Source organism: Ciconia boyciana, chromosome 6 (assembly GCF_034638445.1).
Source record: "Ciconia boyciana chromosome 6, ASM3463844v1, whole genome shotgun sequence".
Classification (NCBI taxonomy): domain Eukaryota; kingdom Metazoa; phylum Chordata; class Aves; order Ciconiiformes; family Ciconiidae; genus Ciconia; species Ciconia boyciana.
The window spans coordinates 40,775,009-40,789,175 of NC_132939.1; the positions used below are offsets into that span (position 1 = coordinate 40,775,009).

The 14,167-nt window shown below is 41.8% G+C and overlaps 1 protein-coding gene across 1 annotated transcript in view; it reads right to left on the reverse strand.

The window, feature by feature from the left end:
- Positions 1-10,657, reverse strand: part of PRKD1 (protein kinase D1) — a 152,838-nt gene extending 142,181 nt beyond the window's left edge. Inside the window, exon 1 of the mRNA XM_072865719.1 lies at positions 10,058-10,657. Within this exon, the coding sequence (XP_072721820.1) occupies positions 10,058-10,246 (189 nt within the window). The 5' untranslated portion in view covers positions 10,247-10,657. The remainder of the gene's footprint in view (positions 1-10,057) is intronic.
- Positions 10,658-14,167: the final 3,510 nt, after the last annotated feature.

Here is a 14,167-nt window from a genome sequence, read left to right on the forward strand (position 1 = left end):
TCCAATCTGAATCTCTTTCAAGCCATAATTTGCAGTTATTGCTCTTTGTTTCACCTTCTGTCACCAGCTAGAAGAGTTTAGCTCCATCACCTTCCTAACTCCCCTTAAAGAACTTACTTAGTTCACAACAAGAATGAATTCAGCACCAGAATACAGCTCAGAACCACCTCAGTTCTGTGACAGTTGCCAAATAAAAGAAATCAAATGGAAGTAAGAAAGAAAAGGTTTACATTGGATGATCATTCAACCTAGATTAAGAACTGAAAGTCAAAACACTGGCATTTGTTTGTGGGTTTGAAGATGTGTCATTCTCCAGGTCAAGTTCAGATGGCACGAAAACAAAAAGCATGACCATAGACACAGACTGAAGATAGACTAGAGAGATGTTTCTAGATGTAAAGCAAAAATATTTATTTTTCAAATTGTTTGATTTTACCATATTTTCTGCCTAGCAATCTGTTAGCTGGTTACCTGAACTCTTTCTGCTACAATGACTTATCAAGCTTCTTGTGACAAACAGGCCAGCAGACATACTGTTATATGAGAAGGATAACATACAGAGAACAACGTTTAATTTTCCTTGGGAAATGAGGATAAAAACACGGAGTCTAGAATCAAGAGATCCTCTCCCTTAATCTAATCCCCCCACCCCCACACAAACACACACAGATTCTTACCAGATTGTTTCAATTTTCACTCCACTTTTTTTTTTTCTCTTAAATTTTTTTGTGTAGGACAGACAACTCTTTGGGAAAAAACGAAGTGAAAACTACGTGGGTTTGGAACTGGACAGACTCCTACTCATATTCTACATACTTTGCTACATGCCTTCTTTTTAGGGGTAGGTATAATAAATGTACCAGAACAAATGCATAAGTACACACATATTGCAAGTATCTGAAGGGTTGCATTTTATGATTTTAGTGTACAATTTTCCCACTTTCCTAGATGTAGTTGATTTTGGGTGGCAATATGAAATCCTCAGAGAGATAAGATCAGCACTTACAACATTAGCACACCTAGAGTCACGTCATATAAACAGACAGCAAACCTGTAATGCAACCCTTTAAAGCTGATTCAGAGGGGGACCGAACTCCGGAACAAAATGTGAAAGTTACTACAACTAGACTGAAAACAGTGTTGATAACTCACACTGTCCTCCTTATCAGTGGGGTTTCCTTCACCTCATCCCATGGATCAAAACCACAATTTAAAAAGTTTAAATCACATAAACAACCCTTTGTGGCCCAAGGATCTATGGGGCTTTCAGGACTGTTTCAGTCTGAATACAGACCCTAGCCTAGCATCCATACATTACATAAGGATATATGTTACATAATTTACGGTGCTGCAAAGAGGGAGCCCATGGTATACTTTACCATTATGGTCCACATACATTAGTAATTTCTATTTTTATGTAAAAGGATTTCTCAGGTGGTAGGAAAAAGATAAGGCAATATGAAAGTTCCTGTTTTTAAGGACAAGCATCTTTTAGGCAAATTGCCTCCTAGCCAGAATGTTGCTCCCAGTCCCAGCTGTGTCTTGTCTGAGCTTTTGCAACTGACAAGATGCTAACATTTCTAACACTTGGGAAAAAAAAAAAATATATTTCTCAAGGTTGACTTTTTTTTTTTTTTTACACAACTTGAAGATAGAAGAAACAGAACATGCTTTCAGACTGCACAGGACATGTTCAGATATGGTTCTTTTAAAGTGTACAAGGTAGAGGTTTAGAGCTGGCAACTGTGGTCATGGTTTGCAGCTTCTCTTCGTATACCTTCATATACCTTGTGCTTAAAATTACATTGGAAAGACTTTTTTACACTGACCACTAACAAAATCCTCTAAATGCCTCTTTTCTTCCCTTAGGAAACAGCCAAGATCCAGACTAGATGAAGTACATTCATATTTCTTACTTTTTTAAAAAAAGAGTAACATTTTATATTTGATAAATTTTGATCAAATAACCACCTATGTTCTATCTTTAATGTCATAACACTGTTTCTGAGCTGATTCTGACTGCAGAAGAGGCACACACAGCAGACTATGGCTAAGAAAGACAATCACAATACCATTATACATTTTGCATGGTGAGAAGTGAAAGCTTACTGCTTGACCAAGTTTTCCTCAGCTGAAGAAGAAAATGGAATTACATGGAACAAGCAAAAGGAACCTACAAATACATGGAGGAAGAGAAAGTAAAAGACAGTTATATACACTGAAATTTATGTCTAACTTTATGTCTGTGCATATATCACTGTAATATGTCCACACTATTACCTCTACATTATAGCATGATACACTACACTACCTTTCTAACCTTCACACGTTGTTTCAGCAGATAAAACTAGAAGAGGATTTAGAAAGCAAAAATCTGCTTCATGAAGTAGCTGACTTGAAGTGCATACTTCAAGGTTTTACACTTTAGAAGTTCAATGACAGATATGTACAAATATTTTAATCTTATATACAGTTTTTGAGTGACATCAAGTCTGTCATCCTCTTACACTGTTACATGGATAGAAATATTTAAAAGGAAAGAAAAATCCCAAAAAGCAAGAGATCATTTAGCAATACTAAAAGTCTTGTATGAGGAAGAAGAAAGTTGAAAGCCTGTGAAAGAAATCTGGTTTGATCTGCAAAATCCTGGACATTCACAGGGACACCACAAGCCAGGACAATATAAACAAAGATGATGTCTGAGCAGAGCACCAAGAAGTTCATGCTGGGCATCCAAGCTTACCCCAGTGAGGGCCCCACCAGCCAAGCACAGAAAGGCTTTGCATCAAAAGTCTTCTCTCACAAAGTGACAGGTAAAGCACAATGAACGTAACATGTATGGAAAGAAAATCACTGTCAAAGATGGGGTAAAAGATATCTCAACAAAATGGGTTTGTTGTTTGTTTTTTTATTCTCATACAACCCACATTCTTTTGGAGTTAATGAGACATGATAACAAAATTCAGGTAGCCTTTCTAGCAGAACCTCTACGATCAACCCTGTGTAAGAGACACTGAAGTATGACACAGAAAAATGAAATAAGTATTTTACTGGAACACACCCTAAAGCAGATTTCAAATCTATCCCAAAACTGACAACTTGACATTATGCAAGAAGCATATAGTAGCTCCAGAAGACAATTTGAAAGAGAAGTCCTCCTCCAAGCAGCAAGAGCCAAATACAAGTCAATTGCTAGCACTGACTAAAGGCGCACATACAGCAACACCGTTGTATGGGGAGGATTAATCAAATATTTCTAGAGAATAGATCAACCTGTGGCACGTGTTTCTGAATACAGAGGCAGAAGCAAAATGTTTCCCAACAGGTGCAGAGCATTTAGAAATCTGCACTGGGCAGCTAAAATGAATTCACCTACACATTGGATAAACACTTGGGAGAGAGATTTAATTTATATACTTAATTGCATCTGTGTAACTGCAGCTGTTATTACATATTGTCAACATATCCTGTGTGACATCAACCACAGGGCAAAGTCAAGAAGTTAGTGATGGCCTACAGCATTGTACAAAAGTAATTTTAAAAGCCTACAAAAAATACACGTGCTTATCACAGGTTACTTGAGATAGACAACACTTGGTCTCACTGTACTTAATGTCTTTATCATTTGTAATTTTTAACTTCACACAGCCATATCTTAAAAATTCCACAGATGTCCTTAAAATAATTGCTACATAGAGTCACTAAAAAAAAAAAAAACAAAAAAACCCACCAAACCCCAAACATACATTTGGCAAAAGTTTTCAATTGAATAGTTTCATATACAAAATACAGTAAAAATAAGAAACCAAAGTAACAATGTGCAGACTTCAAGAAGTGTGCTTGTTTCCTTGCAGGTAACCACAGTATATAACACACATGGTAACCATACAGACAGATTTCTCCAAACACATTAAAAAAAAAAAAAAGATCTAGATAAGAAGAGCAAATATTTTTGGATATTTGTGAGGGATTTCCAGAAATCATGGGAAAATAACTGCGGACAAAGTCTGCACAAATCCATACAGGGATTTTACACATGCCGGGTGTTTCACACATAGTCCACAGCACAGATCGCCTGCGTACAAGCAGTAAACCCACCACACCTTCAGGACGCACTGGGCTTACTGTGCATTCTCAGGTCTTCTGTGTGGTTTATGCCCAGCAAGGCTTGTATTGGACAGATGGTCAGACCTCGGGTATCTCAAATTCACTGAGCACATGCCATACAATGTCCACATATACACTTCTGTCTGGGAAATGTTGCAACTTCATTAATAAATTCCATCGTTTCTTTGGCAATAGAGCTTCATCTCATCGGCAGTGAGAGAAGCATCTCATATGCTTATTCATTTTCTACTTTTTTTAAATCATTATGGAATTTATATATTTCCTTGGGGAACCATCAGTAGGACTAACACAAGATCAACAGAAGACTCCTTTTACAATTCCTTTAAAAATTTAAGTGTCAACTGCTTTGGTTACAAGCGTGTCCTCTATCCAAAGCTCCACCTTATTTCTTATTCTGTGAGAATTCATTCGATAGCCTTTAATCTTTGGCAAGGAATTTCTCAAATGCTCTAGATAAGTTTGTGGCATTAGACCAATTTTCCTCATCTGGATCACTGACAGGACAGATAACAAAGTCACCATTTCTTAAAAACCCTACAGTTTCTTTAAACAAATTCAGGCTGACTCCCTTCCATCAAAGTTATGCTTTTCCTAGTGTTTTCTCACATGCTCCAAAAGTAATTTTAACTAATCTACAAACTACTGTTACAAACACAGATCTACGGTTTCCAGGGTGGAGAATAATAAATGTAAAGTCAATAAAAGATTAAATGGTAAATATCAAAAGTCTCACTTGAATTTATAAGAGTGAAATTACTAGAAAAGTACTTTCACTTTGGAATATGTTTATTGCATAATGACAAGGCACCTCACATTCCTCAAATGATATTTAACAACTTGTGTTTTCACAACACAGGCAGAAGGAAGCATTCTATGCAGAGAAAGACTCACTTTAGGGAAGAAAGTCTAACATTTTGTTACCAATGTACAACAGTTAAAGACTCCATGAGAACGTAACTTTAACATCTGTACTAACTTTTCCAGAACATATGAAGACTGTGACTACAGCCAAAAATGTAGTGAGTAATGTAGTGAATATATGAAATGCCTATATCTGTGTGTTTGATTGAAGGTATATGAGTTTTGGTCAGTGTGGTAAAAACCTGTCACAGTTTCTCTGTTTATCCTGAGGCTAAAAATCTTTCTTTCTAGTATACTATTTACCCTGAGTTCCTGTCCCACTCCAAAGGAAATTACTTCACTACCATCAGGCTCTTGTTTATTTTAGGAGAGTTTGTAGATGGGGGGGGGGAGGAATATAAATACATCACCCATATAAACAAACCCCATATGTTTTCTGTGGCTGCTTGAAACCCTTGCAGAAAAGGTTAAGCATATTTTCATGTCAACCTTTAGAAAAGCTCCTTTCTTCACTCAGACCACAAGTTTAGAGATTCTGGCCTGAGAAAACAAAACTAAGCTTATTTTTGTTTTCCTATTTTATTCATTTAAGTTAGATTTCCCATACCAAGGGCAACCAGAAGCACAACTTGATGCATACCTGTTCCTGAACATGTTTGGTTTGATTCTCAGGGATGGATTCGCTACAAGAATATTTTTTAAAGGCTCTTGGTTGGATTTGTGACAATTTTCCTAATTTAACACTGAATACCTTACATAAAGATGAATCTGGCCACAGTATTCCAGCTGCAGTACACCACTTGAACCACCTTTTTATTACTTTTCTTTTTGTCCTTTCCCCTTCCTGAAGTGGCCTACTTTCTGTTTATAACTTTTTTTTTCCTACTGTGAAATTTCAGGATTATCCAAACCAGTGAACCACCTACAACACTACCTTTATAAAACAGTCTCACCACTTTTATAAATCAGTCGGAACTACACACAGCCTATGCAGATCAAATTTTTTTCTTGTATTTGTTGTCTGCATTTCCTATTCCTTGCAACTTCTCTGCCTTTAAATGCTGAAGGCCTAGCCAAGATCTGACCTTAACGGCTGACCTAAGGACTATTTTATAAAACCCACATTCTCAAGTCAAATAATGCTGCAACATATATTTACTTGAGAACTCAAAGTTTTCAAAACTTGGCGATGCCGCTACAGTAGCCCAACACATCGTATGTGAGCTATAATGATGACAAAAAATTTCAACAAACAGAAAATAGAAATAATAACTAGTTTCCCCTTTGTATTAAAATTGCATGAATTTGTATAAAAATATGTATAAAGATTCCTTTATTTGTCTTTTACTAGTAAAAAGAAAAAGTCTTTGGCACTATGATTATTCCAGACAATTAAAAATATGCCATGTTCCTATGCACTGTGCTTCGCGTTACACTTTTGCCCTAGAGAAGTGGTTCTATTGTGTGCAGCTAACCCAAAAAGGGCAATAATTCAAACTATTTACCTTCAGAAAACAAAGACTGTATTTTACAATATCCTCCCACTGTTCTTGTGGGGGAGTCAGCCTAGAAGTCAAACACTGACACACATTTTGCAGTTGATCCTCATTTCTTGTCAACCACATCATCATTTAAATGCTAAAATTCCATTTCAACTGAAGAAAAAAATAACCCCACATGAACAAGTCTCAAGGTTTTCGTGTCACTGGTTCTAAGAAAAAACAAACAAAACACACAAACTCAAAGGAATCAAATTTCATTGTCTTCAGAGCAGTTCCTAACAGATTTAAATGTCTTTGAATTTATGCCTAAAACTGGTATGTACCATTTCATCTTCAGATTTGTTAAGAAAATTTCCATACAACTATCTCACAATGAAATTCCTGAAAGAATGCCTCTCATGGACAATGGTGAAAAAGACACAGGTTGTTCATTCCATTTTTCACATCATATACATTAGATTATTAATGTAATTATACTCTCTACCAAAATTAGAAAACCTAACCTTTGCATTTCAGATGCTGTTTAAAGTCCACTAGTGCAAATATATGCAAACAAGTGTTTATATCTAAATATAAACTTCTAAATTATACATAGCAATAACAGTTTTATATATGTACATGCCCATGTATATTATATATTATTTATATATAAAACCACCATATCTCTATATATATAATATATAATACATGTGTATTATATATTATTTATATATAAAACCACCATATATAGAGATATGGTGGTTTTATACATATATACCACATGCATACATAAATACATACATACACACACAATCCCCTCTACATTAACATCCTACTCAGGCCTATATATGCTCCACACTGCACACTTTGAGAAACTTAGTTCAATTTAACATAAATTCTGAGCAGCACTAAATTAAGTTGGTGTATAAATCTGTACAGAATAAGGGTCATAAATAACTTGACTCAGGTATACCCACATTACCATGGAAGAGGCTCTCAATATCAGATCATCTGACACTGATACTGAAGAGAATTCGGCACAATCCTAAAAATAAAGTTGTGCACAAGAGGACTGCTTAAATATTTAACGGCACACCACAGAGACAGAGTTGATTTCAGCAGTCTAACATGACAGCCAAAGAGAAAAACAAAATCACATTTTCCCATCCTTACATACCGCTTAAACAATCCAGACCAAACAGAGACTTTGGGACAAAATTGTTACCTGGTAGGCCACTGCTTTACAGACCCAAAGAAACTTGAAAATAGTGTGAGATTTCAATAAAATATTCTTTACAGTATAGTCTCCTGCTTGACTGTGATAAGCAAATACATCTTTCTCACAAAATCAAGAGTAAACAATGCTTCAAATCATTTCAGGAAAAGAGAAAATCATGAATCTACAACACACAGAAAGTTACCTCATAACAGTTCTAGATACCACATAATTTATTTGAAAAGAGGGTCTCAGCCAGTATGCCGAGTAACTTTGTATATGCAAACCATCCTGTCATGTTTAGTGAAACGACGTGTGTTAGTCATGTCTACAGATGTACTTGCAGGTTTAAGCTTAAAACAGAGATTCTGAGGACTACATAACATACAAATTAATCTGCAGAGTGGAGGAGGTAGAGGCCACCACCTAAAAAGAAAGAGAAAAAAAGAAAAAAAACAAAGTCTATCTTTCTTCCAGTTTTCCCTTTCTTTGAGCCACTTCCTTCTCAACAGCCTTGGAAAAGCAGACATTTGGGCTCTGAGGAACTGTGACTAGAAGAAAGTTCCTCATTCAAGTGTGCCCTGTAGAGAAGGAGCTAAATGATTCTCTCTTTTATGTAGTCAGGAAACTGCAACAAATCAAAGCGTCCAAAATTTTTATATCAGTACTTACTCAAATAAGTCTGACTCTTTGAGCACAAGCCAACGCATTTAGTTTTCTTTAGACAATAGTATATTGTTAGGAAATTAGGATTAGATTCAAGTTTATAGTAAACACATGAAATTAATAAACTACTCAAGCACAAAAATATAAACAATGCATGCAACAACCTTAACATTTCCATTATTGCTAGCACAATAACTTATGAATGGTGAAATATTAAAAGTATTTAAATTGTTTCTGATGTATATGTGACCAAGTAACAAGTTTTGGCCTAGCTTTGAAAGCAAATATGGTAATGTTAAACAAAAGGGTATGCCTTTCTTCAGAACTGGATTTAATAAAGGAGGTAACCATTTCTTAAACTAAGAAAAACACAAAGTTTAGAGATGCATATTTCATGCTTTTTTGAAAACACTTCACTAGTTGCTCTTCAAAAAAAAGGAAATTACACTATTTAGTGAAGTTCAGATTGATGAGATCTACAAACAGGCGTAAGGCAAAGCTATCAACTTTAAAAAAAAAAATCCCTGCCTGAAATTATTTTACTTCAGTAAAAAAAAAAAGGGGGGGGGGGGGGGAGGGGAGGAAGCCCAACTTTTTCCATTATAATCATCCTGAATATTTAGTCTTTTTTTTTATCCTTTGCAATCACCATGATACTTTTATGTGGGTATTTCACACAACAAACACTGATAAAGCAAAACTTTATTTTACTATACAGCATGATTGTTGAAACACAGAAATTGGAAAAGGCAAAGGACAGAGGAGGTTCAGACGCAAGCGAGGTGGATTTTTGCGTGTTGCCTGAATTTTACCAGGCTCCTGGCGACCCGTGCCCGGCAATGCTGACGTTTCAGAGGAGCAGCGGCGAGTGCCACCCCCGCAGGCGGTGCCACCTTTGTTCCCCGGGGCCACCGCAGCAGCCGGCCGGCGCTCCCCACCCTCCCGCCGACTGACACACCGCAGCCCGCAGCAGCTACCAGCGAGGGCTGACTCTGTCCCCTCCTGCACCGCGGCCACCTGCCAGCTCCCGGGGCTGGCACCCGGCGCCAGCCTGCGCCGCAGACCCCTCTCCCGCCGGCGCAGCGCCCACCCGCGCGGCCTGGCACCGTCCCGCGGGCCGGCAGGACCGGGGGCGTTGCGCTGACCCCCGGTCCGGCTCACGGCCCCGCCGGGAGCGCGAATCGCTGCGCGCCGCTTTGAATCCTGGGCTCTCGGGGCTGGTTTTTCCTTGTTGCTGTTTGCCTTTTTTTTTTTTTTTTGGTGGAAAGTTTCCTCTCCCAGCAGAGGCTGGGACAAGGCGCAAACTGCCCCAGGGCGCCGCGCTGCCATCACAGCTGACAGGTTTCTGCCTCCCCCCCTCCTTCCGCAGCATTAAAAAGCAGGCAGATAGATCCGGCTAGGGGTTGTTTTTAACAGCAGCTATTAGTACAGCTAATTGCATCCATTGCCAACAAACTAAAAGTCAAGCTCGCATACGAGCATCCCGCACGGAGCCTCCTCGGCACCGGGGCCGCAGAGGAAGAGCGGGGGGCCGGGGTGAGGGAAGCGGGGCGGGCGGCAGCGGAGGAGAGGCGCAGGAAAGTTGCGATCGGTCTCGTTAGCCCCGGAGCCGAGCCGCCGGGGAGAAGAAAGTTCACGGCCACCAACAGCGTCCGCGGGCAGCGGGTCCGACGGGAGGGGGCTCGGTTGGCGGGTTTCCCCTTACCTTCTGGTCGACGATGGAGCAAGCCATTTCCCGGACGTGGGCGAGGCTGAACTCCCCCGAGGAGTCCTGCAACAGCAGCACCGGCTCCCGGCTCAGCCCGATCTGGAGGTGGAAGGCGACGCCGCCGCCAGCAACAGCCCCCGGCGGCGGCAGCGGGCTGGGCGGCCGGATCAGCGGAGGGGCGCTCATCGAAAACTTCCCGCCGGAGCCGCCGCCGGAGCCGAGGGGTCAGGGACGGAGAGGGAAAGGCGGGCGCCGCGGCGAAAAGTTTGCGGCTGCCCCGGAGGCGCCGGGCGAGTTGCCCCGCGAAGTTTCAGGGAAGTCCCGCCGAGCTCCTCCCGGGTGAAAATGGCGAGGGGGGGGGGCGGAGGACCGGGGAGGATACAGACAGGAAAAGGCGGCGAGAGAGACGCGCAGGGCGAGGGGGGAGCCCGGCCCAGCGCCGCCGAGGTGGTGCCGCCGCCGCTCCGGCTGTTGGCGCTGTGCGAGGGCGGGACGGGCCGCGCCCTCTGCCGGGACGGGCCCGCCGCCTAGCTGGGCCGGGCCGGGCCGGGCCGGGCCGGGCTGGGCCGCGCCGCTCCGCTCCGCTCCGCTCCGCTCCGCCACCAAACGGCGGCCGCGTAGCGACAGGCGGCAGGGGCCGACCTCGGCGCCGCGGCCCCCGGGCCGCCCAGCCCACGCGGGGCGGGCTGCCACCCCCCCCCCCCGCGGCGGGGCATCGCCTCAGCCGTCTCTGGCCTCCCCCCCGGGCCCAGTCAGTGGGCTGCGGTGCTGGGGAGGGGAGAGCCTCCCCTTAGCCGGTCACCCCCGTTGGGCAGTACCTCAAAGCCGCCTTCATCGCGCCTCGCCCGGTCCTCTGCGCCCTCCCGGGCCGCAGGTGGAGGCAGAACCCGAGCAGAGTCGGGGTTTTCCCTCGCTGGCAGGCAGCACGGTGGCCTCCCTCGGGCAGGGTGGCGGCAGCTGCCCCCGAGGACGGAAAGAAGGGCCAGGGGAGCGGGAGCTCTGGCCTGGCCCCGGCTCTTCTGCCTGGCCTCGGCCGGCAGCTCCGGTCAGCACCGTGCCGCTTCCTCCAGCAACCCCTGTAGGTTTTGGGGAAGAAACAAGGGACAGCTCGCACCCATCTCTTCTCTAAACCAGATTCCAGTTTCATGTACAGTCTCTGCTAAGGAGGAGCTCCCTGCCACCTGAAACCAGGACGAGTTACTCTTCCTAGCTCTCGGGATCGGTGCAAGCCCCATCCGTTTGCGCAAGCAGCACCGATGGCAGGCAACGTTTAGTTTAAGTAGTCCATCCCTAATCCCCGCTTGGAAATCTGTGAAGGCAATGGAAGTGTGAACTGTAAATATTTTAGGTACCAATGGAGAAACCCTTAAGCTATATATATGGCACCTATAAGGATGGCAGTGATAAATGTATGTTTGTAAGTACAGTGGTTGATCAAATTTACAGCCTGTTTCTCTACAAACTGCTTTTTGGACCAAATGTACAGCTGCAGTGTTGCTGCATTATGATCAGCTGTCTTATTAGGACCCATTTTACTATTGTCAGGTCATTTCTCATGTGGGATTTGCACACACAGAGCACCTTACTGGCTATATAATTTTTGAATCCATTTATTCTTTGGTGAATTTTCTTTTGAAATTGTTGCATTTTAATCTGCATCTTCTACAGACTACCAGATCTGCTGAAAATGTCAGCACTCTAGAATGAGATGATTGCTGGTCCCACTTAGTAGACTTTTTCGTATGACATGAGGAGTAATAATCATCTTCAACCATATTCTTTGGCTTTGCTGTTGAAAATCATGCTTAATTTTGCTGTTGGCGGCAGTATTTCCTTAGTAATGAATTGGTTTCAGTACAGTAGGGTACCCTGGCTATGCTGGTTAGCGTTGTGATGGGCTGTTTCCTAACAGCTCCCCGTATGCTAGACATGTTGGTGCTTGGATATTTTGGAACATGTATGTTTATACTCCCAAGTCAAAGCCTGCTGAGGCATTATAACTACTGCAAGCTTCCCATGATCCTGTGGCCCAGCCAGCTATTTTATACAGGAGTCAGCACAGGAGGACTGTGAGGTCTGTGTGTGAATCTGTCGCAGGAAGGGCATGTGAGGTCCAGGTGCCATCCCTGAATGGCTGTCATAAGTTCAAATGCAAGGCCAGAGCCACATCAGGTAGCCAGTGGTAGTTTTTTTCTGAGCGCTGTAGTTCCTACTTCTCCCGTGTTGAAAGAAGCATAGTAGAAGATCCTGAAGCCTTGCTTTGTTGTTCAGGTGATCCTTGAAAGTGTCATAAGTGTCATCAACTACTCTGAGTACCTCTTCTTTACAGCTTACTGTGGCAAAAGCAGATGTGGCTCTGATGGCAATAGGGGTAGTGAGTTGTTCCCCTCTCTCCTGCCCTTACCATATTTAATTATAGGGTCACATAATTGAGCATTTCACAACATGAGTCTCACGATGGCATTTGCTTTCAAGGGAAAGAGTGGAAAAATGAGAGCTGTATATGACCTTAGCTACTATACACTGTGTTAAAGCTCTTCTGCAACTCTTAAAATCACCAAAGAGGAGAAGTAGCAGTAGCAATGCTGAGAATTATATATCCTTGGTTTTCTCATCTATGTGAAATCTAGAGATATAGCTCATAGGTTGTGACACCCACAGATCCACATCCTCTGTGATGACATGGGCACAAGTTTTTCTTCAAAAAGAAAGATTACAGTATTTTTAAAAAGTTGTAGGTTGCTGAGTCGTTTGATTAGTGTATCGGCCATATAGAATACACCTTTGTAACCAGAATAGATGAGGACAGGACTTCTTCAACACTGTGTCAGCCAGTCATACACAAATGCTATTTATAAGAGGATTCCGTGAAATCACATGATGGGATCCTGAGTACAACCTGGCCTGTTGTACTGACTGAAATATCATCTATTTCATGATTCTCCCAGATGGGAGAATTATTGCGCTGATGCCAGAGAGGCAAAGACTGTCCACAGCAGTCTGTTCTCTTGCCTGTGACCTGATACAGTTAGAAAAACCTCTGGAAGTTTAGGTTTCACTGCACCTGTACAGATCAATTAAGCAGTACCTGAATTGTCACATGAACTTGCAGGGGAAAAAAATTAGTTTGCTGCACATGGCTACACAGTTTATGCATCTAGCTACAGGAAGAGGTCAGTCAGCAGAGGATGTCACTGTAACATCACGTTATGCAAACCTTTCCCAGCTGCCCCCAAGGTATAGTTACTGTAATGTTACTTCTAATTACTCTGTAGCACTGTACAGATACTCTGTATCTGTATGAAGCATGAATAGCGGTCTGTGCATGTTCTCATGTATTGTATACTTGACCCTTCGCTGAAACTGTTACCTTTCTTCTTTTCTTTCAGCTTACTACGTTGTGTAAACGGGATTCTGTTCTATCCATTGGGAATAAGAATCATGCACTTCATGAAGTTTTTGTCGCCTTCTGCTTTTCTCCATCTGTGATGTAACTGGCCCTTTTTGAACAGCCAGCTATCCATTTATCTTTCTGCTCTTTAACACAAGCAATTATATGGTGCATATGTTTTAATTTAAAAAATGTAAGATCAAACACCTAGGAAAGAATAATGCAGGATATGCCTAAAGAATGGAGAATATTCTCTAAGGCAGTTTCTTTGACATAGATGGTGTTAGTTTTTAGGTCAAAGTTGTTGACCTAAAATTTAGTTCTGATACATTTATGTAGAAAGTAGAAGACAGGTGATTATGATAAGATTATTACTACTGGTTTTGTGAGACAGATAGTGGAATATCGTGTCCAATTCTGGGATCAATATTTTGAAAAATAGGTTGCTTGGCAATATAGCTAATAGTACAGTGTATCTTGGCAAGGAGAAAATAATAGGAGTAGAGCAGAGAAAGAAGTAAGAAGCAGCAATCTCTGGAAGCTGAATAGAAAGTGAGACTGGAAATAAAGCTCAAATTTTAACCATAAGAATGATTAGTCATTAGAATGAATAAGCAAAGAAAGTAACAGATAACCTTTCTTAATGTTTTCAAATTCAGACTGAGAGTTTACTCACACACAAGCTTTTGGACTCAGTACATGGTAACTTCTTTGTT